Source organism: Scyliorhinus canicula, chromosome 16 (assembly GCF_902713615.1).
Source record: "Scyliorhinus canicula chromosome 16, sScyCan1.1, whole genome shotgun sequence".
NCBI classification, from domain to species: Eukaryota; Metazoa; Chordata; class Chondrichthyes; order Carcharhiniformes; family Scyliorhinidae; genus Scyliorhinus; species Scyliorhinus canicula.
In genome coordinates, this window is record NC_052161.1 from 39,715,074 (window position 1) to 39,742,622 (window position 27,549).

The 27,549-nt window shown below is 52.7% G+C and overlaps 1 protein-coding gene across 3 annotated transcripts in view; it reads right to left on the reverse strand.

Annotated features, from left to right (window-relative positions):
• The window catches only part of c16h10orf90 (chromosome 16 C10orf90 homolog), a 290,020-nt gene that overhangs the window by 39,060 nt on the left and 223,411 nt on the right, over positions 1-27,549 (reverse strand). For all 3 annotated transcript variants that reach the window (XM_038773230.1, XM_038773229.1, XM_038773231.1), the window contains one exon: positions 22,220-22,424. In XM_038773230.1, coding sequence (XP_038629158.1) covers positions 22,220-22,424 — 205 coding nt within the window. The remainder of the gene's footprint in view (positions 1-22,219; positions 22,425-27,549) is intronic.

Here is a 27,549-nt window from a genome sequence, read left to right on the forward strand (position 1 = left end):
CACTGCCGGCATCATGATAACATTTAGCAGTCTCCGCACATTCGTGTTGAGCTGCCGTCCCTTGACAAATCCTGTCTGATCTTCGTGTATCACCCCTGGCACACAATCCTCTATCCTGGTGGCCAGGATCTTCGCCAGCAACTTGGCGTCAACATTGAGGAGCGAGATAGGCCTGTATGATCCACACTGCAAGGGGTCCTTATCCCGCTTTAGGATCAGAGAGATCAGTGCCCGCGACATCGTCGGGGGCAAAGCCCCCCCCCCCCCCCCATGCCTCATTGAAGGCTCGCACCAACAGGGGGCCCACCAGATCCGCATACTTTTTATAAAATTCCACCAGGAACCCGTCCGGCCCCGGGGCCTTACCTGACTGCATTTGTCCAATCCCCCTGACTAGCTCCTCCAACTCTATCGGCGCCCCCAGCCCCTCTACCAGCTCCTCTTGAACCCTTGGGAAACATAGCCTGTTCATGAAGCTCTCCATCCCCCCTCTCCACATCGGAGGCTCCGACCGGTACAGTTCCTCGTAGAAGTCCCTAAAGACCCCATTTACTTCTGTCCCCTTCTACACTACATTCCCACCCCCATCGTCACTCCACCAATTTCCCTAGCCGCATCTCGCCTACGAAGCTGATGCGGCAACATCCTGCTCGCCTTCTCCCCATACTCATATACCGCGCTCTGCACCCTCCTCCACTGTGTCTCCGCCTTTCTAGTGGTCAACAAGTCAAATTTGGCCTGCAAACTACGCCGTTCCCCCAGCATCCCCTCCTCCGGTGCCTCCGCGTATCTCCTGTCCACATCCAGGAGCTCCCCCACCAGTCTCTCCCTCTCCTTCCTCTCCCTCCTTTCCCTATGGGCCCGGATGGAGATCAGCTCCCCCCGGATCACTGCTTTCAGAGCCTCCCAGACCATCCCCACCCGGACCTCCCCCGTGTCATTGGTATCGATATCCCTCAATACTTCTCCGGGCCCTCCTACACACCTCCTCATCAGCCAGCATCCCCACATCCAGGCGCCAGAGCGGGCGCTGGTCCCGCGCCTCCCCCATCTCCAGATCAACCCAGTGCGGAGCATGGTCTGAAATCGCTATGGCCGAATACTCGGCATCCTACACCCTCGGGATCAATCCCCTGCTCAGGACGAAAAAATCTATTCGGGAATAAACCCTATGGACATGAGAGAAAAAGGAATACTCCTGCACTCTCGGTCTCCCAAACCTCCAGGGATCCACCCCTCCCATCTGGTCCATGAATCCCCTCAGTACTTTGGTCGCCGCCGGTCTCCTACCCGTCCTTGAACTGGACCGGTCCAGTGGGGGATCCAGCACTGTGTTAAAGTCTCCCCCCATGATCAGGCCCCCTGCCTCCTGGTCCGGAATGCGGCCCAACAAGCACCTCATGAAGCCAGCATCATCCCAATTCGGGGCATATACATTAACCAGCACCACCTTCTCTCCCTGCAGCCTACCCTTCACCATAATATATCTGCCCTCCTTGTCCGACACCACCTCAGCCGCCTCGAACGCCACCCTCTTCCCCACCAGAATTGCCACCCCCCGGTTCTTCGCGTCCAATCCTGAATGAAAAACCTGCCCCACCCACCCCTTCCTCAGACGAACCTGGTCCGCCACCTTCAAGTGGGTCTCCTGGACCATAGCCACGTCCGCCTTCAACCCCTTCAGATGAGAAAATACCCTAGTTCTCTTAACCGGCCCATTCAGCCCCCTCACGTTCCAGGTAATCAGCCAGATTAGAGGGCAACCCACCCCTCTCCCCTGCCGGCTAGCCATAGCTTATTGACTGCTCGCCCCAGGCCAGCTCGCCCCGCCCGACTCGTTCCCCATGGCGATAACGCCTCTCCTCTACCCCCTGGCCCACACCAGCTCCTTCCTGGCATTTCCAGCAGCAACCCGGTATCCCCCCACAACCCCCCCCCCCCACCTCCCCCTCCCAGGCTAGGACCCCCCCTAGCCGCGACGCACCCTCCATGGTACTTCCGTGAGTCAGCTGACTTCTGCTGACCCCGGCAGCTCCCGCCAAAACCCATCCCCTCCCGGCATGGGGTCATCCCCCTCTTGCCACACCTCCTTGGCACCGCTTCAGCGCGGGAAAGAAAACCAGTAGAGGCCATGCCCCCACTGCCAGCTCCGCCCCCCCTACCCCGCAGCGCGGGAAACCAGAGGAAAGCCCGCGCTTTCACACTGCCACACCCCACCCTTCTGATGCAGCTCCCCAAAATCCAGTTTCACCCCAACCCCCAGCCCGTACAGAAGAGAACATATAAAGCACATACCCCCAACATTCCCCACATACCCCATACTCATAGCCAACAGACAAACCCACCCGGAAACAGAGCAAAAAGAAAACCAGCATAAAAAACACACATGTCAAAGTTAAAAAACAGCAACAGCGAAAACAGCAACGGCCATAGTGTGTCCCCAGGCCCTAGTTCGAGTCCAGCTTCTCCGCCTGTACAAAGGCCCACGCCTCCTCCGGGGACTCGAAGTAGTGGTGCCGGTCCTTGTATGTCACCCACAGACGCGCAGGCTGCAGCATTCCAAATCTGACCTGCTTGGCATGCAGCACCGCCTTCGTCCGGTTGAACCCGGCCCGCCGCTTAGCCACCTCCGCACCCCAGTTCTGGTAGATTCTCACTACCGAATTCTCCCACTTGCTGCTCCTCTCTTTCTTGGCCCAGCGCAGCACACACTCCCGGTCGCTGAATCGATGGAACCGCACCAGCACCGCTCTCGGGGGCTCATTTGCCTTAGGCCTCCTGGCCAGCACTCTGTGAGCTCCCTCAAGCTCCAGGGGCAAATGGAAGGACCCTGCTCCCATCAACGAGCTCAACATCGTGGTCACAAACGCTGGGAGATCCGACCCCTCCAGCCCCTCCGCCAGGCTCAGGATCCTCAAATTCTTTCGCCTCGTGCGAACGTCCAGCTCCTCCAAGCGGTCTTGCCACTTTTTGTGAAGTGCCTCGTGCAACTCCACTTTCCCCACGAGGACCACGGCCTCCTCTTCCCGCTCAGCAGCCTGCTGCTGCAACTCCCGAATGACACCTCCTGGGCCGCCAGGGTCCCAAGCAGCTTGTTGGTAGTCGCATTCAGGGAGTTCAGCAGCTCAGCCTTCAGCTCCACAAAATAGCGCAGAAGAGAGGCCTGCTGCTCCTGCGCCCACTTCCACCAGTCCTCGGGTGTTCCGCCGGCCGCCATTTTGTCCTTCTTCCCCCGCTTTTTTTGGGAAGCTGCTGTAGCTTTTTCCTTTGCCCCACTCCGGGTGAGCACCATAAATTATGGGGAATGCTCCTCTAGACACCTTCCGCCACCGGGATTCGTCGAAACAGCACCGTTTGGGGCCCTCAAATTGGCCCAAAAGTCCTTAAGTAGCGGGAGTTGCCGAACGTGCGGCTTAGCTCCACATAGCCGCAACCGGAAGTCAACTTGTGTATTATTGATGGTGCATCAGTTTAATACACTAAACTTCTAAGATGGACGCTTTGCTTAAGATGAACTCCTCACTCAAGCCCGATCGCTTGGAACTGGACCTACAAGCAGCTGACGCTACAGAGACTTTTGAACACTGGCTAAGGTGATTTGAGGCCTACCTCGCGTCCTTCAATGAGGACTTCACAGACCACCAGAAGAAGCAGGTCGTCCATCAACGGGTGAGCCCATGAGTCTTTAACCTCATCAGGGACGCCCCATTGTACGCGGAGGCAATAACGCTGCTCAAAGGATACTATGTGAAATCCGTCAACCAGGTATATGCTAGGCACCTCCTCGCCACGAGATGCCAACGCCCTGGGGAATCACTCGCGGAATTCCTACACGCCTTGCGCATCCTCTGTCGAAACTGTGACTGCCGGGCGATATCGGCGACCCAGCACATGCTGCTGATCCGGGACGCCTATGTCGCGGGCATGCACTCGAGGCTACATCTGCTAGCGTTTATTAGAAGGGGTGACACTCGGCCTCCCAGAGACAGCCCAGCTCTCCAACGCACTGGAGGTGGCCTCCCAGAATATGGGGGCCTACACCTCCGAACACGCAGCCATCAGCCGATCCGGGCGCGACACAAGCCTGCACCGCGCACCGGCCCACCAACGCCGGAGGCCCGAGGTGATACGTCTGCGGCCAGAATAATCACCCCCGACAACGCTGCCCGGCACGGAACGTGACTTGTAACGGCTTAGGGAAAAAGGGCCACTTCGCAAAAGCCTGCCAGTTCGAACCCCCCCCCCCCCCCCCAAAGCTTCTAGGTCCAGCAGCGCTGCCTGGACCACCGACCACATGCACCCCCTCATGGAAATCCCCCTCCCCACTGCCCCAAGGCCCTGAAGAGATGCCTGGGGCTCTTCTCTTACTATGCCCAGTGGGTCTCCAACTATGCAGACAAGGCCCGCTGTGGTGAATGTAACTCTGTAATTCACACTGTATTGTATATACATGAGACCATGCATTTGTAAGCGAAGTTGCGTTGCCCGACCACTAGGGGGAGTAGCGCTGGGAATGCTTTGGAGTTTGTACAGGGCTCCACCCTTGGCTCCGCCCACGACTCCTCCCCCTGGACTGCTGTATAAATACCAATGCTCAGAGCCAGTCGTTCAGTTCATCGAGAGTTCAACGCGGAACAGGCTGGCTCTGTTGTAAGTAGATTAAAACCACTGTTCATATCTTAAAGCACGTGTCTAGTGAATTGATGGTTCCATCACCCGCCCACTGATCAAATCTACCACTTTTCCCCTGATGGCTGAGGCCCGACTGGCCTTCAACCGCATTAAAGCAGACATTGCCAACGCCGCGATGCACGCTGTGGCTGAGTCCATCCTGTTTCAAGTGGAAAGCGATGCGTCGGACTTTGCTCTGGCCGCCACGCTCAACCAGGCGGGCAGGCCTGTGGCTTTCTTCTCCCGTACCCTCCATGCCTCCGAAATTCGACACTCCTCTGTCGAAAAGGAGGCCCAAGCCATTGTCGAAGCTATGAGACACTGGAGGCATTACCTGGCCGGCAGGCGATTCACTCTTGTCACCGACCAACGGTCGGTTGCCTTGATGTTCAATAACGCACAACGGGGCAAGATTAAGAACGACAAGATTCTGAGGTGGAGGTTCGAGCTCGCCACCTACAATTACGATATCTTGCATCGTCCTCGGAAGCTCAATGAGCCCCCAGATGCCCTCTCCCGCTGTACATGTGCCAGCGCACAAGTAGACCGACTCCGGGCCCTCCACAACGACCTCTGTCACCCGGGGGTCACCGACTTTTTCCATTTAATCAATGCTCGCAACCTGCCCTACTCCATCGAGGAGCTCAGGTCCGTGACCAGGGACTGCCAGGTCTGCGCTGAGTGCAACCCACAATTCTATCTGCCTGACAGACCACACCTGGTAAAGGCCTCCCGCCCCTTTGAGCGCCTCAGCATGGATTTCAAAGGACCCCTGCCCTCCACTGATTGTAATGTGTACTTCCTCAACATCGTTGATGAGTACTCCAGATTCCCCTTCGCTATCCCCTGCTCTGACATGATATCTGCCACCGTTATCAAGGCCCTGCACAGCCTTTTCACCCTGTTCGGGTCCCCCGCCTAAATCCACAGCGATCGGGGTTTCTCCTTCATGAGCGACGAGTTGCATCCGTTCCTGCTCAGCAAAGGCATCGCCTCCAGCAGGACGACCAGCTACAACCCCTGGGAAACGGACAGACGGAGAGGGAGAATGCGACGGCCTGGAAGGCTGTTCTTCTGGCCCTACGGTCAAAGAATCTCCCAGTCTCCTGCTGGCAGGAGGTCCTCCCCGATGCGCTCCACTCCATCCAGTCACTCTTATGTACAGCTACTAACATGATCCCTCATGAACATCTGTTTGCCTTCCCCAGGAAGTCCACCTCCGGGGTCTCGCTCCCATCCTGGCTGACAGTCCCAGGGCCCGTCCTTCTCCGGCAGCATGTGAGGAGCCATAAAACCGCCCCCGACTATTTCTCAAGTGAAGGACAACAGCACAGCTCTGTGCTCTCATTTCTATGTAGATACGAATAAAACTAGATTAGTGTTCTGCTTGCCCTGCATCATCCTCTCTGATCTGCCTATGACAATTTTTTTAATGTCAGTCTGGTATCTGAGCAGAACCTTTAAACCATCCACATTGGTAGAATTTCTGTGCGACCAACTTACAGTGCACTCCCCCTTTACAGTCATCCAGTCTACTGGAACCTTTCCCGCAACCAGGAAAATTTGGAATATTCTAACCAATGGATCCATTATCTCCGCTGCTACTTCCTTTAAGATCCTAGGATGGAGGCCATCAGGCCCTGGGGACTTGTCCACCTTCAATTTCAAAAGTTTGTTTAGTACTTTTCCCCCTATTGATGATGGACAGTGGATGCCCACCCACTTTGGAGCATCCGCGATGCTGAGGAGATCGTGGATAGCACGTTCAGTGAGTTGGTCACACCGCAGATTAGGATTGGTGATGGAGACAGGGAATGGGTGACCAAAAGGCAGAGAAAGAGCAGGAAGGCAGTGCAGGTGTCCCCTGCGGTCATCTCCCTCCAAAACAGGTATACCGTTTTGGATACTGTTGGGGGAGATGACTCACCAGGGGAAGGCAGTAGTAGCCAGGAAAATGGCACCGTGGTTAGCTCTGCTGCACAGAAGGGCGGGAAAAAGACTGGCAGGGCTATAGTCATAGGGGATTCAATTGTAAGGGGAGTAGACAGGCGTTTTTGTGGTCGAAAACTAGACTCCCGAATGGTATGTTGCCTCCCGGGTGCTCGGGTCAGGGATGTCTCCGATCGGCTGCAGGACATACTAAAGGGGGAGGGTGAACAGCCAGTTGTCGTGGTGCATATAGGCACCAACGATATAGGGAAAAAAAGGGATGAGGTCCTACAATCAGAATTTAGGGAGTTAGGAGATAAGTTAAAAAGTAGGGCCTCAAAGGTAGTAATCTCAGGATTGCTACCAGTGCCACTGGACAGTCAGAGTAGAAATTCAAGAATAGTCAGAATGAATACATGGCTTGAGAGATGGTGCAGGAGGGAGGGGTTCGGATTTTTGGGACATTGGAACCGGTTCTGGGGGCGGTGGGACCATTACAAACCGGGTGGTCTACACCTGGGCAGGACTGGAACCAATGTCCTAGGGGGTGCTTTTGCTAACACTTGGGGAGGTTTTAAACTAATGTGGCAGGGGGATGGGAACCAGATTAGGAAGTTAGAGGTCAGTAAAGAAGCAGCAACTAAAGCCAGTAAGGTACGAGACAATAAACTCAATGTGACTAAGGGGAAGAGTAGACAGGGAAGAGATGATGAACGCAAAGGTGGTCTGAGGTGCATTTGTTTTAATGCGAGAAGTGTAGCAGGTAAGGCAGATTAATTTAGGGCTCGGATCAGTACCTGGGAATATGATGCTATTGGTATTACTGAGAATTGGTTGAGGGAAGAGCAGGACTGGCAACTGAATATCCCAGGGTATAGATGCTTCAGGAGGGATAGAGAGGGAGGTAGAAGGGGTGGAGGAGTTGCATTACTCGTCAGAGATGATATCATCTCAGAGATGATAGCTGTGATTAAGGAGGGCACGGTGGAGGATTCGAGCACTGAGGCAATATGGGTGGAGCTGAGAAATAGGAAAGGTGCAATAACATTATTGGGACTTTACTACAGGCCTCCCAAAAGTGAGCATGAAGTAGAGGTACCAATATGCAGACAGATTATAGAAAAATGTAGGAGCAATAGGGTGGTTGTGATGAGAGATTTTAACTTCCCCAACATTGAATGGGATTCATGTAGTGTTGGAGGCGTAGATGGAGCAGAGTTTGTAAGGAGCATCCAGGAGAGTTTTTTAGAGCAGTATGTAAATAGTCCAACTCGGGAAGGGGCCATACTGGACCTGGTATTGGGGAATGCTCCCGGCCAGGTGGTTGATGTTTCAGTCGGTGATTACTTTGGGAATAGCGATCACAATTCCGTAAGTTTTAGAATACTCATGGACAAGGACAGGAGGGGTCCGAAAGGAAGAGTGCTAAATTGGGGAAAGGCAGAGTATAACAAAATTCGGCAGGAGTTAGGGAATGTGGATTGGGAGCAGCTGTTTAAGGGTAAATCCACATTTGAAATGTGGAAGTCTTTTAAGGAAAGGTTGATTAGAGTGCAGGACAGACATGTTCCTGTGAAAATGAATGATAGAAATGGCAAGATTAGGGAACCATGGATGACGGGTGAAATTGTGAGACTAGCTAAGATGAAAAAGGAAGCATACATAGGATCGAGGCAACTCAAAACTGATGAAGCTTTGGAGGAATATCGGGAAAGTAGGACGAATCTCAAACGCGCAATAAAGAGGGCTAAAAGGGGTCATGAAATATCTTTGGCTAACAGGGTTAAGGACAATCCCAAAGCATTTTATTCGTATGTAAGGAGCAAGAGGGTAACTAGAGAAAGGATTGGCCCACTTAAAGACAAAAGAGGAAATTTATGCGTGGACTCAGAGGAAATGGGTGAGATTCTTAATGAGTACTTTGCATCGGTATTCACAAAGGAGAGGGACAAGACGGATGTTGAGGCTAGGGATGGATGTTTAAATACTCTCGGTCAAGTTGTCATACGGAAGGGGGAAGTATTGGGTATTCTAAAAGACATTAAGGTGGACAAGTCCCCAGGACCGGATGGGATCGATCCCAGGTTAATGATGGAAGCGAGGGTTGAAATAGCTGGGGCCTTAACAGATATCTTTGCAGCATCCTTGAGCACGGGTGAGGTCCTGGAGGACTGGAGAATTGCTAATGTTGTCCCTTTGTTTAAGAAGGGTAGCAGGGATAATCCAGGGAATTATAGACCTGTGAGCTTGACGTCAGTGGTAGGCAAACTGTTGGAGAAGATACTGAGGGATAGGATCTATTCACATCTGGAAGAAAATAGACTTCTCAGTGATAGACAGCATGGTTTTGTGCAGGGAAGGTCATGTCTTACAAACCTAATAGAATTCTTTGAGGAAGTGACAAAGTTGATTGATGAGGGAAGGCCTGTAGATGTCGTATACATGGACTTTAGTAAGGCGTTTGAGAAAGGTTTCCCATGGCAGGTTGATGGAAAAAGTGAAGTCGTATGGGGTTCAGGGTGTACTAGCTAGATGGATAAAGAACTGGCTGGGCAACAGGAGACAGAGAGTAGTGGTGGAAGGGAGTGTCTCAAAATGGAGATGGGTGACTAGTGGTGTTCCACAGGGATCCGTGCTCGGACCACTGTTGTTTATGATCTACATAAATGACATGGAGGAAGGTATAGGTGGTCTGATTAGCATGTTTGCAGATGATACTAAGATTGGTGGAGTTGCAGATAGCGAGGAGGACTGTCAGAGAATACAACAAAATATAGATAGATTGGAGAGTTGGGCAGCGAAATTGCAGATGGAGTTCAATCCAGACAAACGCGAGGTGATGCATTTTGGAAGATCAAATTCAAGAGCGGACTATATGGTCAATGGAAGGGTCTTGGGGAAAATTGATGTGCAGAGAGATCTGGGAGTTCAGGTCCATTGTACCCTGAAGGTGGCAACGCAGGTTGATAGAGTGGTCAAGAAGGCATACAGCATGCTTGCCTTCATCGGACGGGGTATTGAGTACAAGAGTTGGCAGGTCATGTTACAGTTATATAGGACTTTAGTTCAGCCACATTTGGATTACTGCGTGCAGTTCTGGTCGCCAAATTACCAGAAGGATGTGGATGCCTTGGAGAGGGTGCAGAGGAAGTTCACCAGGATGTTGCCTGGTATGGAGGGTGCTAGCTATGAAGAAAGGTTGAGTAGATTAGGATTGTTTTCGTTGGAAAGACGGAGGTTGAGGGGGGACCTGATTGAGGTCTACAAAATTATGAGAGGTATGGACAGGGTGGATAGCAACAAGCTTTTCCCAAGAGTGGGTGTGTCAGTTACAAGGGGTCACGATTTCAAAGTCAGAGGGGGAAAGTTTAAGGGAGATGTGCGTGGAAAGTTTTTTACGCAGAGGGTGGTGGGTGCCTGGAATGCTTTACCAGCGGAGGTGGTAGAGGCGGGCACGATAGCATCATTTAAGAAGCATCTAGACAGGTATATGAATGGGCGGGAACAGAGGGAAGTAGACCTTGGAAAATAGGAGACAGATTTAGATAAAGGATCTGGATCGGCGCAGGCTGGGAGGGCCGAAGGGCCTGTCCCTGTGCTGTAATTTTCTTTGTTCTTTGTTTTTCTAAATGTACAGCTTAGTAGTACAGAGCACTGATATTTCCTGTTGCTCAAAAATAAGAACCCTTGTCAGGACACTAGTATTCAAATTACCCAGAATGGAGTCGAAAGAATTCAGACTTTATGATAGTTTAGCTTCGATCTCTTTAATGGCCCAGGCTGGATGTTAATCTTTAGCGGTGCCCTGAAATGATAAGTCTGCATTAGCTATCAAATTTCTTAGCCTGCCACACAGCCAATAACAATTGCCATATTGGAGCCACCTCAAACTCAAGAGACTTTGTATAACATGGAATAATGCAAAGGAAACTCAGAATTGGTGTAAAACAGACTGCTAATCTAATTCTGACAGTTCAGACCTGACCGGACTTGAAAGTTGCAGCCATAGCTTCTAAAAATGTCACCTCTGCTTGCTGGACTTCTTAGGTGAATCATTCCACATCTAAATACAGAATTTACCAGGCCCAACGACAAAATGCGCAGTGGCCCTAAATACACAGATATTTGGTTCACTTGTCAAAACGTATAAATTACAGAAAGTGAATCTTAGTCATCCTGTAACTTTGTTGTACTACATTGGGGGGGGCGGAATGGTAAGGGGAGGCAGTCCGAGGAGGAAGCAGTTTCCACTGTCCAGCTTTTCCCTCTCGCTGTATGAGCACAAAGTGATTTCTTCCGATGAACTAACATACAGACACCATCCCAGACACCTCCAATTAGATGAAAGCAGACCAGTGTATTAGAAACTGAATCCAAACAGTACTCTATTGTAACCATCCAAAGCCAGTCACTAGCACTGACCTATACAGCACTTCAACAAAGAGACAACAAAATACAACATGGCAAGGGTTATCCAAGTCCTTTCAAGTTACTTTGGATGTTAAAGGTCTGTTCCAGGTCACCGTATCAGCAGCTCGCAGGTAAAGTTCCCACAAGAATCTCCCAGTAGCATTTCACTGCTCAGCCTGTATTTCCCGTTGTGAGAGAGTCTAGAACCAGAGGACATGATATCAGAGTAAAGGGACAGAGATGAGGTGGAATTTCTTCTCTCAGAGGGTTCTGAATCTGTGTAATTCTTTACCTCAGAGAGCTTTGGGGGCTGGGTCATTAAGTAAGCTCAAGGCTGAGACAGATAGATTTTAATCAGTAAGGGAATCGAAGGTTATGTTGATTAGACGGAAAAGTGGAGTTGAGGATCATCACTTCAGATCACATCATATCAGACCACCGAGAGAGGCATGGTGGCACAGTGGTTAGCTTTTCTGCCTCAGAGCGCCAGGGATCCTGGATCAATTCTGGCCTCGGGTGACAGTCTGTGTGGAGTCTGCACTTTCTCCCCACATCTGCGTGGATTTCTTCCGGGTGCTCCAGTTTCCTCCCACAGTCCAAAGATGTGCAGGTTAGGTGGATTGGCCATGCTAAATTGCCCTTAGTATCCAAAAGGTGAGTGTAGTGGTCCTTACAAGGGTATGTACAGAAGGGGCTGATGGGTAATGGAAAGACCACCAGGGGGCAGCACTAGCATGTATAAATGTGGGATGCAGACAGCCCTCCCCCTCTTTGGTTGATTTGACTGTGAGGAGAACAGGAACAGAAATTTAGCTCAAGGCTGCTAGTGTGGCCAGGCCTAGTTGTAGAGCATAGAAATGTTGTAACCGTTTTACTAGTGCAGTTCTTTAAGTGAGAGCGCACACAGTTATTTAAGTTGTGTAGCTCAATAAACCTTCTTTAAAACTTCTGGACGACTTTGAGCCTTCTTCCAGAGGGTCTACTGTAACTGAGTTGAGTAGCACAGATTACCATCTCTACAGGTAACAAAACAATGAGGTGGGGTTATGGGGTTACGGGGATATGGTGGGGACATGGGCTTAGTTCACGTGCTCTTTCCAAGGGTCGGTGCAGACTCAATGGGCTAAATGGCCTCCTTTTGCACTGTAGAAATTTTATGATGATGATCAGTCATGATCTCGTTGAATGGTAGAATAGTCTTAATTGGCCGAATGGCCTACTCTGCTCCCATGTCTTATGATATAATAACATTTATTCCATCACCTGCTTGGCCAAATCACTGTGGTAAAAGTGTGGTCTTTACTACCAAGTCTTGGCTTTCCCCATGATCCATTTGTCCCTTTTTTGCCTCAGAACACCTTGCTTAATACCAACCATCTCACCACATCTTTCAAATTGTCCTTCTTTATCTTTTCATTTCATTCATGTGCCCCTCCCTAATTTCTCGCTAAGATATTCTTTCACCTTTCCTCCCGTAGCTTCTGCACAAAATTTGTCCATATTGGCGGTGATTTCTATCTTCATTTCAATTCACTTTACCCTCCCTCTGCTGAATTCACGATCCTCCTGCACTGTCTAAACTTCTCGGAAAGAAAGTGCTTGCATTTATAAATAGTCTCTGTGCCTTAAGCACTCACTAAAGCACGTCACAACCAATGAATTCACTCTCTCATTACTGCAATGGAGCAAAATACATCAGTCAACACACACACAAGGCGTTTTTACAAGCAATGGTGAGAAAAATGATTACATTCTGTTTCAAAGTGTTGCTTGAGGGAAGAATATTGACCAGCTCCCTGGGAAAACACACCTGCCCTTCTTCAAATACCATTATCGATCCATGGCTTTTACCTGAGACCACAGCAGGAACTTGATATAATTCAAAAGAGACAATCAAATCTGAGCCCAGATGACATGCTCAAGGAAGGGTTTAAAAATTAGGAATAAGCTGTTGGCGGGATTCTCCCAGACATCGGCTAAGTGTTGACGCCGGTGTCAAAACGAGAGTCGTCGTCGTCAACGGTTGTTTCGAGGCCCCATTCTCCGGTTCACACAGGGGCTAGTACTGGCGCGGCTTAAGCACGGGGTCGCGGCCTCAGAGTAGCGTCAGAGATGCGGCACCACGCAATCGACACGGTGCACATAAGGAGACGCGAGCGCACAGGCTGCTGATGGAACAAGATGGCGCCGAGCAGCGCCCCAGTTTACGGACCACAACCTAGAGACGCTCCTGGACGGCCTCGAGGAGAGGAGGAGGGGCCATCTGTACCCCGGCCCGGCCAGAGGGTCCCAGCCAACGTGGCCCGGCTGTGGAGGGAGGTGGACGTGGCTGTCAGTGCCATCGCTGTGATAAAAAGGTGAACAGTCTACTCAGGGCAGCCAGGGTGAGTACCCACCAATGTGCCCATGGCACCAACCCCCCCCCCCCCCCACACCCCACACATGTGACACCTACCCCCAGGGTGACGGTACAAACACAGCCATGACCCACATGGCTGCAGCAACCCATGCAAGCTGCGTTGGCTGTGTGCCCTGTGCACTCTTGCCAACATAGACCTAAATGCCGGGCTGCATGCATCGGACCACCTAACAATTATGTTATTTGTGTGCCCCGCCCCCCCCCCCCCCCCCCCCAGGATAAGAGCGCCCATAACCAATAAGAACGGGCCCAAACCGGAGGGGGTGAACCTGACTTACGGCCCCTCACCGTGCATGAGCAGAGGGCACTGGGCACAGATGGTGCACCCGAGGACCGGGAGATTGCCCATGCCAAGATCGGGGACGCGCCACCAAGTGAGATCCCCCTTGCCCGGCCCCTCTCCCCTCAGGCCTCTCCCCTCAGCACTCTCCCCTCAGCCCTCTCCCCTCAGCACTCTCCCCTCAGTCCTCTCCCCTCAGCACTCTCCCCTCAGCCCTCTCCCCTCGGCCCTCTCCCCTCGGCCCTCTCCCCTCAGCCCTCTCCCCTCAGCACTCTCCCCTCAGCCCTCTCCCCTCAGCACTCTCCCCTCAGCCCTCTCCCCTCAGCCCTCTCCCCTCAGCCCTCTCCCCTCGGCCCTCTCCCCTCGGCCCTCTCCCCTCGGCACCCCTCGGCCCTCAGCAACCTCCCCTCAGCCCTCTTCCCTCAGCATTCTCCCGTCAGCCTTCTCCCCTCGGCCCTCTCCCCTCGGCCCTCTCCCCTCGGCCCTCTCCCCTCAACCCTCTCCCAGCACTCTCCCCTCGGCCCTCTCCCCTCAGCCCTCCCCCCTCAGCCCTCCCCCCTCAGCCCTCTCCCCTCAGCCCTCTCCCCTTAGCACTCTCCCCTCAGCACTTTTCCCTCAGCACTCTCCCCTCAGCCCTCCCCCTCAGCACTCTCCCCTCGGCCCACTCCCCTCAGCCCTCTCCCCTCGGCCCTCTCCCCTCGGCCCTCTCCCCTCAGCCCTCTCCCCTCAGCTCTCTCCCCTCAGCACTCTCCCCTCGGCCCTCCCTCCTCAGCCCTCTCCCCTCAGCCCTCTCCCCACAGCACTCTCTCCTTGGCCCTCCCCCAGCCCTCTCCCCTCAGCCCTCCCCACAGCACTCTCTCCTTGGCCCTCCCCCCTCAGCCCTCTCCCCTCAGCCCTCTCCCCTCAGCCCTCTCCCCTCAGCCCTCTCCCCTTGGCCCTCTCCCCTTGGCCCTCTCCCCTCGGCCCTCTCCCCTCACCACTCTCCCCTCGGCCCTCCCCCTCAGCACTCTCCCCTCAGCCCTCTCCCCTCAGCCCTTTCCCCTCAGCCCTTTCCCCTCAGCCCTCCACCCACAGCCCTCCCCCCTCAGCCCTCTCCCCTCAGCCCTCTCCCCTCAGGCCCTCTCCCCTCAGCCCTCTCCCCTCAGCCCTTTCCCCTCAGCCCTCCACCCACAGCCCTCTCCCCTCAGCCCTCTCCCCTCAGCCCTTTCCCCTCAGTCCTCCACCCACAGCCCTCCCCCCTCAGCACTCTTCCCTCGGCCCTCCCCCCTCAGCCCTCTCCCCTCAGCCCTCTCCCCTCAGCCCTTTCCCCTCAGCCCTTTCCCCTCAGCCCTCCACCCACAGCCCTCCCCCCTCAGCACTCTTCCCTCACCCCTTTCTGCGACCCACACCCTCGGCCACCTGCCTAACCATGATGGCTTATTGTGCCTTGCAGGGCCATGCGGTGACCGACCCGGCCCACTTGGCAGACCCCGCCCGCGGCCAGCGCCTGGCCGGCCAGCCGACGCAGATCAACCGGGTCCATCTGGCAGACAGCGCCCACGGGAAGCGCCTGGGAGGGCAGCCGGCACAGGCCGACTGGGCCCATCAGGCTTACACTGCCCCTGGCCACTGCCTGGACAGGCAGCCCACAGGGACGCTAGCAGCGATGGGGAGGGCAGCTCCAACAACAGCCCTCCGGCCCAGTCCAGTGACGCCATGACGACACAGGACACCAGCACACAGGGGACAGACAGAGACGACACAACGACACAGGATACCAGCATGGAAGGGACGGACAGACAGGACACCGTACCCCAGGGTATCCCTGACTACAGGTCCGATCAAGACACCGAGGTCGTGTGACAACTGTCTCCCACACCCTCTGCCACCGCAGAGACTCTCACCTCATGTGTTGAATGGTTACTGTACCCTTAACACCATGTAGGTGATGCCCCTTTAAGACCGGGTTTGGAACCCTGGGGGACTCTGCCTCCAGCTCCGCCCACCAGGGAGTCGTATATAAGGTGGCGCCCTGAAGGCGGCACTCAGTGAGCACTCATCTCTGTAGCTGGCTAGTTCTCTGCTTATTAAAGCCTTAATTTACCATTCCACACTCTTGTGTCGTTATTGAGGGTACTACACCTCGCTTGACCATTTTAGTTGTGAGGCTTCTGGGACACTAACTGGTGCGCACCACTCAGCCGCTCCGGTACAGCAAGTGGAGGTAGGAGTAGTTGAGGGGCCCGACAGTCGGAGGGCAGCCCAGCTCCAGCAAAAAGCTTCTGCCCAGATGGGCTCCGAGTTCCTGGAATTCCCTCACCCACCCCTAGACCCGATGCAGTCAGGGACCCAGATACGTGAGAAGGGGGTGACAGCCGGTTTCCAGCACCTGCAGACTAAGGTGGAGGAGTACATCCGTGTCTAGGAGCAGAAAATAGTGCCGGTCATGAGAGCCACACAGGCCAACATCGCACGGGGTGGAGGCAATGGTGGAGACGGTGTCGAACATGGGTCTGAGTTTGCAGGGCCTGGGGCTATCTGTGCAGGCGTCCTCCGTGGCCCAGGATAGGGCTGCCCTCTCATAGGCAGCCATGAACCAGAGCCAGCTGAACATCGCAGAGACGCTCAACAACCTGGCCTGGTCTCAGCCGGCCATCGCTGAGAGCATCAGCGCCATTGCCCGGGTGCTGGCCGGTGTTGTACAGAACCAGACAGGGATGGCCAACTCCCTGAGCTCCATGGCTGCAAATGTTCAGACCCTGGTCGATACCAGGCGGGCCTCCAGGACTGGCAGCGCCAGGTGACGGGGGTGCCCCGGGTGCTGGATCCGCTCACACTCCTGTCCCATGGAGAGCCCCGGGGGCCACCGGGAACCCAAGGGAGGAGGAGGAGGTGATGCGGCCCATTCCAGGGCCCCCTGCAGGGAGGTCCCGCAACTCTGCCCCACCTCGGGCTCCCCCACCCACCCCCACCGTCCCTGGTGCATCTGGTGGGCAGCGGGCAGAACAGGGTGGCACCACGCCGTCCCAATTGACCGAGGTGCAGCCTGGCCCAACCAGGCTGGGCCGCCCCAGGAAACGGCCGCCAAAGGAGACCCTAGACACAGGGCAGGGGGGTCACAGGAGTCCGCCTCCAGTTCTGCTGTACCGTCTGGGGGAACATCTAGACATAGAAATAGGGCCCGCAAGGCCAGAAAGGTAGACACTGAGTAGGTTGGCATGGGTGCAGGGCACAGAATAGTCTGTTATTAAACACCTTTCACACCTATGTACGCTGCCTCTGTGCTCTGTCCGATACGTGCGGGGGTGATGCGGGGACTGGGTGCCAGTGTAGGTGAGGGGTGCTGCGATGGAATGTTGAACTCTGGTGAGTGTGACGTGCAGCCCCGCGCCCCCCACGGTTCTCCCACGCCCATCCGCCCCCAGCCATACGACAGGACCATGAGATGCAGTGTCTAGGCTGCATGCAAGGTCCACTCAGGTGGAGGGTCTTGATGTGGCCATGAGTCAGACTTTGTTGAACAATGTATAGCTCGGAGCCCATCGCAGAGCGGGCTGTCATCATCCTCCATGCCTTGTGCCAGACCCGCGTGTGACCCCCATCCCGTTGTGCCGCATGGAGGGGTGGTATGCATGTGGGTGATGTGGTGGTGGGAGAGGTGAGGGTGGTTGGTGGTGGGGCAGGTGCTGAACTCTGCTGTCTGTGCCCATACCCATCAATCCTGCCACCCACCGTGGTTGCTGAAACATGCGGCTATCAGTGCCTCCCATGCTTGCTGGCCCAGCTGGTGGCATCAGGCAGCCTCCCATTGCCGTCCATCCCCCATGTCCCGTGCGTTGGCCCCCTCCCTCGCCATCCCCCTCATCTGGAGAGGAGTGCCCCTCACCTTGGTCCTCCCCCTCCTCATCCTCCAGCACATTGCCCCTCTGCTGGGCGATGTTGTGCAGGAAGCAGCAGACCAAAATGGTGCGGCCGGCCCTCACCGATCTGTACTGGAAGGCCCCTCCAGAGCGGTCCAAGCACCTGAAGCGCATCTTGATCAGCGCAAAACACCTCTCAACCACACCCCTGGTCGCACTATGGGCATCATTGTAGCGGTGCTCAGCGGCGGTCTGTGGCCTTCGTATAGGCGTCATGAGCCACGACCGCAACTCCGTGATGTCGTACAGGGCGCCAGTGATGGCACGGATGCACCTGTGCACCAATGGCTGTGAGATGCCAGACTACTTGGTCACCACTTGGCGACTGGAACAACCCCGTCACAAAGAAGTTGAGGGCGACCGTCACCTTGATGGCCACCAGGAGGGCACGTCCACCCCCAGTCCCACGTGGTGCCAGGTGTGCCATAAGGTGGCAGATGTGGGCCACGGTCTTCCGGCTCATCCGGAGTCTCCTCCTGCACACCCTGTCTGGGAAGTCCTCGAAGGACATGAGGCGCCAGTAGACATGAGGCCTCATCGGACGTCTTCATGGCCGTGGCTCACCCTCCTCCTCCTCGGTATCCTCCTGCTGTGGCTCCCCCACATCGTGGTGCTCCCCCTGTGCCTCTCGGGCATTTGACCCTGCGGCCTGGGCGGCTTGCACAAGCCCGACTGTGGCCCGCTCCCCTACAGCAAACTCCGACACCTCCCTGCTCCAGCTCTCACTGGGCCTCACGCAGGGCAGCAGCCCTTGCCACGGCGGCCAACAACGCTGGAAGATGGCTAAACATTGAACGATCTGCAGGGGGTGGGTGTAGACAGGGATTAATCATTGGCATACCCCCCTCCACAACCAGGTGCCATGGGCTACTTGGCCAGACCCAGTTGCCAGCACGCGCCCCACCACCGCCCCCTCGGTGCCCTGACACCTGTCGGCTGTCCCCCCCTGCCAGGGCCACTGTCTGATGGCACTGCCCTCACCAGGGGCTGCCATGTGTGCCACCCTGGACCTACACGCTGGTGGGTGCTGCTAGCTGGGGGCGGGCATGAAGGGTCTGGCACATGTGAGGATGGCCGGGACACCGGAGCCGCGACAGCAAACGGGTTGGGTGGACATCCGCGTGTTCGCCATCATGGCGTCTGAGCCGTTGGATCTGCCCTGCAAGGCAGGCCGTGGTCGCCTGCAACATTTGTCGCCCCCACCGCTCCTTCGCCAACTCTCCCTCCCCCCCCCCCCCCCCCCCCCCAGCAGCTTATGTGTGGAACCACACCACCCAACTCCCCGGGGAGCCTCCCCCACACCGCACGCAGCCATGGCCATGCCCTCCCGGGTTCCCCACCCCCAGCGCTGTCAACTAGCCCACCCCCGCCCCCGGGGGGCCTCCCCCACACCGCACGCAGCCATGGCCATGCCCTCCCGGGTTCCCCACCCCCAGCGCTGTCAACTAGCCCACCCCCGCCCCCGGGGGGCCTCCCCCACACCGCACGCAGCCATGGCCATGCCCTCCCGGGTTCCCCACCCCCAGCGCTGTCAACTAGCCCACCCCCGCCCCCGGTGGGCCTCCCCCATACTGCCCACAGCCAAGGCCGTGCTGCTCCCACTCCCGTGGACCCCGCCCAACGCCGTCAGCCATCCCCTCCCGCAGCGTCAGCCACCATGACTGGTTGACACTTTTTTAGACCATATTAGAATGGCGCTGGCGTGACATCTGGTGACGCTGGGCGGACTTCGGCCCATCCGGCCCGGAGGATTGCTGGCCCACCGGAGAATCGCCGCTATGACTGCTTGCCGCGATTCTCCGTACGGCTGGGCACCATGTGCGCGTGCCTGTTTTTTTCCGCATCGGCTTGGTGGGATTCGCGCGGCCCCCTGGGGATTTGCCAACCTGGCGCGGGCTCGGAGCTTTGCTGGCCTTGCCAGCGATGCCCACACACCAGAATTAATTTTAAAAATAAAATTGTTCAGTGCAACCCCAGCACGTCATGTGTGCCATTTTCACAGTGTGTCTGTGTTCCAGTTTCAAGAGTTTGGACACCTCATTGTAATGTCTTACTCAGCCCTCAATTCCTCTCCTTTCAAATCCATGATCCTAAGCCTTCTGCCTCGCGACCACTCCCAGTCTCCTCTCCCTTCCACTTTACAGTCCAACACCCCAACATTCTGCTCTGCAATATTTCTAATCGCCACCTCCCTCGTCTGACATTTCCCGGTTGCTGGGGGCAACCCCCAATATTCTCATCCTCTGGCCTTCTACCTCTCGTTTTCCTGCCTGGCCTCAGAATATTCAGGCTCTCATGGTGAGCATGCATTGGTAATGGTCGGGGTCATGCCTGTGTATGCTCACCTGCTCCACTGGGAAGATAGTCTGGTTTCAGGAGGCTGAAGATGTCAACAGCAACCTGTCATGAGAGCCTGGTGCTCCGACAGGTCGGGAAAACTGATTCTCTGCCTGCAGATCTTATATTCGGGGGTCCCACTTGTTTTCACTCGATCTCGGTATTTATCCCTTTTGAAGGGGCATATGTCTAAGAAGAAGGCTGTTGTTGGTTTTGTTTCTGCCCCTCATCAGAGGTTTAAAGTGGAGCTGCATGAACTGTTTCCGTGCTGTGGTGTGGGCTGGCAGCAAAGAAGTGCAGCTGAAGGTGAGTTAAGTGCTAGGCAGCCTTTCAAGAATTTGAGAATCAGCTTTTGCTGCCTGAGCACCGGCGAAGTAGCTTATTGTACACTGACAATGGCCAATAAAGTTGCCTATCACTGTGCTCCATCGTCTCGCGAGAAAGCAGAAATAATGAGCGTTGAATGCTAATTCCCTTTGTGAGGTCTGTGTCGTTGCTTTCCAATGATGCACATCTGCTGGTATGATTTACTTGATGCCTATTATATTCCTGCTGCCAATAAAATGACCGTCTCTTTTAATGGAATCTGCAGCTTCTCTATGAGCTGTATTTGTGCTGGATTCCCTGTCTCCCACCCTTTTTAGCAGTCTCAATTCTGGTTGGGAACTGACGATGTTTTTTAAAACACGGACAATCCCAGTAGATTTAATGGGTTTCACAATTTCTGACTTGTGAAAATACAAAACTCACACAGTTCATTGATCCTGCAGTCATAATATGGGAATCAAACACTTCACATTTTAAAAAAATGATACTGCAGCAAAATGAACTTTGTTACTATGACTCAGTCAGAAATGATTATCAGCTTTTATTACATAATAACTGTCTGCAATACATTCAGTTGTGACAGGTTAGTCAGGCATTGCATCGCATGAAATAGACCTGAAAGCAAATCCCATTTTACATTGGGTGTGCCCAACATAACATTTCCAAAATCCTTCACAAAAATGTTGGCCTGGCTATTGCTGACCTACCTCAAGAAGGCACTCGCACAGCAGCCCAAGTGGAATCATTTCCATATTTAAGTATTACTGCGTGCCTGGAGTGGAATGCTAGCTATAGATTCAAGTATTCCATTAAACATAAGTGCTCTAGCTAAATTGTTGGTTGCACAGGAAACTTTGCAGGAAATTGTTGCCCGACAGAGAAAACCAAATGAGATTCACAGACAACTTTAGAAATCAAACAACCTCTCAGTATGAAATTTTGATCAAGTGAGGAAAGTATCTGAAGTTGGGCAACTTTTGAAAAAAATAAATGGGCAGGAGTCTCCACTTCCCCAGCAGCGCGTTTCTTGACCGTGCACCATTGGCTGGAGGTGGGATCCTATCTTCCCACCCCTTGTGAGATTTCCACTGTACCCACCCCACACCGCTAAAAACCCCGCAGACGGGAGTGCACCGCCGAGGGAAATATTGGGCGAAATTCTCCCAAAACGGGAAAAATCGTCAAACCGCCGTAAAACCCGGGCGGGGCCCCTTCCCGACGGGGGACCGATTCTGGTCCCCCGTCGGGGCTAGCAGCCCGACGTCGGAGGCTCCGACAAGTCGGGCTTAACGAAAATCGTTAAACCCGCTTGTCGGACTTAGCGCCGGCTGACGCGTCATATGACGTCAGCCGCGCATGCGCAGGTGGGAAGACGCCACCCGCGCATGCGCGGGTGACGTCATCGCGTTTTTGCGCGAAACCCGCGCATGCGCGGTCCGGGTTGCCCCTCAGCCGCCCCGCGTATTGATACTGCGGGGCGGCGGAAGGACAAATAGTGCGCGGGCATCGGGCCCGCTGCCCGCGATCGGTGGGCACCGATCGCGGGCCCATGGCACCCTTGGCACGGCCGTGGTACTGCCGTGCCAATCGGTGCCATGGTTATTTTTTTCCAGGTGGTCACGACGTTTTTACGAACGGCAGGACCAGGTGTGTTTGCCGTTCGTAAAAAGGTCGTAAAGGGCTGGGACTTCGGCCCTTCTAACAGCTGTGAATCGCTGCCGGCCGTAAAAAAACGGCGGCAGCGATTCGTGTCGGGATTTCGGCGGGGGGGTGGGAGAATAGCGGGAGGGCGTCAAAAAAGTCGGGAAGGCCCTCCCGCTATTCTCCCACCCGTCGTGGGGGGCGGAGAATTTCGCCCATTAATCGCAATGCCCAGAGAATTCTGGCCAATATTCTGTTTATTCCCTGTAAGGGAATGAGTTAGGTTTGTAATGAGAAAGAACCTACCACTCAAAGGGTGTGGTACAGTGCATTGTCGTTTTTTAATTGGAGAAGGGAATGGCGTATTTTGTACGGGTGCTCCCATTCTTTTTCTTGGCTGCTTCATTGGCTCAACCAGTTGGGCTTTCCTCTGCTTTGCCTTAACCTCAAGCTGCTGTAGACGCTTTTGTGACCGAGAGATAAAATCTGGTTTATACATCTCCAGTGCCTCCTGGTGACAAAGGAAATAGGAAAAATATAAGTTTTCAGCAATAATTCACACATGGATTCACACTGCTGGATCTATCACGGTTTTCCTTCAACAATGTTTTTCTGCATATATTAAGAAACAAATGGTGGGCAGCACGGTGGCACAGTGGTTAGCATTGCTGCCTACGGCGCTGAGGACCTGGGTTTGAATCCCGGCCCTGGGTCACTGTCTGTGAGGAGTTTGCACATTCTCCCCGTGTCTGCATGGGTTTCGCCCCCACAACCCAAAGATGTGCAGGTTAGGTGGATTGGCCACATTAAATTGCCCCTTAATTGGAAAAAATAATTGGGTACTCTAAATTTAAAAAAAAAAGAAACAAATAGGTGGACCAGTCAAAAGACTTCTAACATGCACATAATGGGCGGATAGAAGTTTGTATGATTTAATTCAGGCTATCACTGATATCGATATTAAAGTTATCCTCCATTATAGAGAAACTCAAATTAAATGGTGACTACAGGTCTTTCATAGAATTTACAATGCAGAAGGAGGCCATTTGGCTCATCGAGTCTGCACTAGCTCTTGGAAAGAACACCCTACTTAAGCCCACATCTCCACCCTATCCCCGTAACCCAGTAACCCCACCTAACCTTTTTGGACACTCAGGGCAATTTATCATGGCCAATCCACCTAACCTGCACATCTTTGGACTGTGGGAGGAAACCGGAGCACCCAGAGGAAACCCACGCAGACATGGGGAGAACATGCAGACTCTGCACAGACAGAGACCCATGCTGGGAATCGACCCTGGAGCTGCGAAACAACTGTGTCAACCACTGTGCTACCGTGCCACCCTTATTTCATTTGATTACTCAATTCTGTGTTCTTCTCTTGCATTGCTTTTTGTGAAGTTTCTTCTCAGTATTGCCAACACACTTTGGCTAGTTGGAACGTCTCTTTCTTATTATAAATTACGTTCATTACATTAATAGCATTCCTCACCATTTACCCACCCATTTTGTAAGCTATTTTCTCTCCTTGTAGTTTTGTTGTAATGCCATCCAATAACATTTGGTGTCTCTCCCAGATCACTCAAAAAAATATATTTTCAGAATTTGGGCAAGGTCACATTTGGAGAATATTAGGAATTAAGCAAATACAGCACAGAGGAAGATAGTATAAATGTAGTGGGACTTGAATGAACCAATTGGTATTTTACATCAATTACCAGATTTGTTGAATACAATGCCAAAATCCATCATGGTGTATTATGAATTCACATCCCCTGGATTGCTAATTCAATCTATAGCCACTTGACAATCCAACTGTTGTGGATATTATAAACTGACTCTGTGCAGAATTATTCTACTTGACTACACAGTACACCACTAGTCCATGGGGTGAATTTCTGTGGGGATACTCCCACTTAACTAGTAATACAATTTGTAACAATACCTACTTAGAAAGTGTCAGGAAACAGGGGTAGTTTTAAGAAACCATTATTTGTATCAGTGGGCATTAGAAATAAGGCATAGCTTTAAGTAAGTTTAAATTTGTGGTTTTGCATTTGAAAGGGTTAATAATTGGTTTGGATGCATGTATAGTAATGATAGTTTATGATTTGAAAACAAACAGGGTTTAAAGGCTAGGCTGTTGCTCAGCAATCAGGGGCCACCTAGGCTTGAAAGAACTTTTGAGTTTAGTTTTAAGCTGGACCCAGAAGAAGCTGGACGGGAAAGAGAGCTGCAGGGAGAAGATTTCCCAAAAGAACAAAAGGGATGCCAGAAACCAGGGAGTTGGGACAAAAGAATGTCTCAGGAAGACAGTTAAGTTCAAGGGACAAAGAACAAGAAGTTGAACAAGGTCGCGTTGGGCGAAGTTAAAGTAAAAAGCAGAAAAAGTACTCTGAGTTAAAAAGACAACTGCAAGAACCTGATTTAAAGTTAGAAGCTGGACATCTGAGGTAAATTAAAAATTATGTGACGTCTTAATGCAACCTAGAGCACTAGTGCTCTGTTGACAAGGAACCTGAGAGATGGTGTGGAAGTTTGAATTCATTGGTAATCCAAGGCAGAGGAATACCGAAAGGAGAGCTCAAAATCGTGGAAGTGGATCCTTGGTGAAGGCATCTGAGAGAAAGCGTTGTTTGAGAGGAGAACCGAAGGCAGCTTTTTTTGAGCGTGGAGTTTGGAAACACTTGTTTGGAAGTCAGAGTTCTGGTGAAGCCAGTTGGCTGGCAGCATGGTAAGCATCTGGGAAGGGGGCACTGCCTGGAAATGTGGTGGCGACAGGTTCAATTGAGGCATTCAAGAAGGAATTAGATGATGACTTAAATAGGAAACAATGTGCAGGGTATGGGGAAAAGACTGGGGAATGGCACTAAGCCATGATACTCGTTTGGATGAGCCAATGGAAACAGATTCGGCCAAATGTCCCCTTCTGCGCAGTAACAATTCTATGATTCTGTGATTGAGCCAGGGTTCCATTATGGAGCCTGGCTGTCCAGTAGTAACATCAGCTGGGTGACATCAATTAATCCCGTTTCTCTACTCTTATCCCATAGCTATGTGAATTTGTTCCCTTCAATTATGGATTCAATTTGGCTTTGAATTCCACTACTCTTTCAGGCAATGCATTCCAGATCACAGCTCACCAAGTAAAACAATGTTTCCTCACATCACCTCAAGTTTGTGTGTAAATCGGCTAAAATTTGTGTCCTCTGGTTCGCCATCTTTCTGATGCTGGAAACAGTTTTTCATTTACTCGATCAGAGCCATCCATAATTTTGAACCTCAAATAATTCTCTTAACCTTCTCTGCTCGAGGGAGAACCCAGCTTTTCTGGTCTCGCCACATAATTGAAATCCCTCATCCTTGGTTTCATTATGATAAATATCTTCTTCCCCAATCCAAGCTTAACCTCCTTCTTAAAGTGTCATGTCTAAAGTTTAGTTGTACACACAGAACTAACCAAACTGCTGTATAAGTCTCAATAATGTCTGCTTTTATCCAAGGTAATCATATATTTATGGAATTTCATTTTAGTTCTACAATCTGCAATATTTAGAATTCTAAGAAGGGCACATTTCCTCTTAATTGCCTGTGCCAGCGCTCAGAAAGCACTATCTCATTTCTAATCTTGTCACTATACATGTTTAATTTTTTTCCTTTTCAAATATTTATCCATGTCCTTTAAGAAGATATTCTTAATTCTTCTTCCAAGAAGGTTTCTAATTGTATGTTTTGTGAGTCCTTACAACCCTCCTTGTGAAAAAATTTGAATGTATTCCTTTGTTTCTTTTGATTATGATTTTTAATTTATGCCTTCTAATTATCCCAACAAGGGAAAGTAGGAACCCAGGAACTCAGCAAAGTATAAAATTGGTTTTGGTTATTAGATAATATCATACTCACAAAACCTGTCATACCTTTCCTCAATCCTCTCTTGAATTTGCTAATGTAATCTGGCCCACTGGCCCATTTAAGATCTGAGAGAGTAGTCATCAACTTACATCCATTGCACTTCACAAATCAGTACTCTGGGCGAAATTCTCCGCCCCCCACGACGGGTGGGAGAATAGCGGGAGGGCCTTCCCGACTTTTTTGACGCCCTCCCGCTATTCTCCCACCCCCCCGCCGAAATCCCGACACGAATCGCTGCCGCCGTTTTTTTACGGCCGGCAGCGATTCACAGCTGTTAGAAGGGCCGAAGTCCCAGCCCTTTACGACCTTTTTACGAACGGCAAACACACCTGGTCCTGCCGTTCGTAAAAACGTCGTGACCACCTGGAAAAAAATAACCATGGCACCGATTGGCACGGCAGTACCACGGCCGTGCCAAGGGTGCCATGGGCCCGCGATCGGTGCCCACCGATCGCGGGCAGCGGGCCCGATGCCCGCGCACTATTTGTCCTTCCGCCGCCCCGCAGTATCAATACGCGGGGCGGCTGAGGGGCAACCCGGACCGCGCATGCGCGGGTTTCGCGCAAAAACGCGATGACGTCACCCGCGCATGCGCGGGTGGCGTCTTCCCACCTGCGCATGCGCGGCTGACGTCATATGACGCGTCAGCCGGCGCTAAGTCCGACAAGCGGGTTTAACGATTTTCGTTAAGCCCGACTTGTCGGAGCCTCCGACGTCGGGCTGCTAGCCCCGACGGGGGACCAGAATCGGTCCCCCGTCGGGAAGGGGCGCGATGCCGTAAAACCCGCCCGGGTTTTACGGCGGTTTGACGATTTTTCCCGTTTTGGGAGAATTTCGCCCTCTATGTTTGCAAAGAACTTATTAAAATAGCCAGATACAATATGCCTTTTCCAAAGGCAAAATATTGTGGATGTTGGAGATCTGAAATAAAAATTGAAAATGTTGGGAGTTTGCAGCAAGTGAGGCAGCATCTGTGGAGAGAGAAATGGAGTCTCAGGTCAATGATCTTCCATCAGATTGTTCCTAGATAGTTGCTTCATTTCCTCCTCTTGAAGTATACCAATGTTACTATCATTCGCTTCCTGTTATTAAACTGAGACAAAGTACTCATTTTGCATCCTTGCCAATCCTCCATTCTCCATAAGATTATCTTTTTCATTTGCATGAGATGAATGTCTTGCTATTTTACTTCACATGCTTTGTCAGTCTTTCTTCATCGGGCACCATCCTCCCAAATGAGAACAAAGTCCCTTAGTGAGTGTGCTTAGCCACGTGTTTCCCGGCGCTCCCAGTGTATAAGGGACCTCAACAGGCAATGCATTGCTGAGACCATACATAGCCCCATTTTGTACAGGAGGAGAGCTCCCAACTTTTAAATAGCGTTCCGATCTTTTAGCCCTAAATGATCCCAACCTCCCTTCCAGCTCCAACGCACAATGTGTCCCCCCCCCCCCCCCCCCCCCCCCACCACACAGGGCACACCCAGCCCAATCACACACATAAAAAAAAGCTAGATTGGAACCTTGGCAGTGCCAACCTGGATCCCTGGCAGTGCCTATGCCAGCTGGCAATGCCACCTGGGACCATGGCAGGTTTAGGTTGTCAGGCTGGCAATGCCAGCATCCCCAGGTAGTGCCAGGGCACAACCTTGCTCAAAGGGCAGCTGGGGCCATCTGAGCTCCAGGGAGATTCCCACAATTGCCGTTCTGTCTGGTCCCCATTTG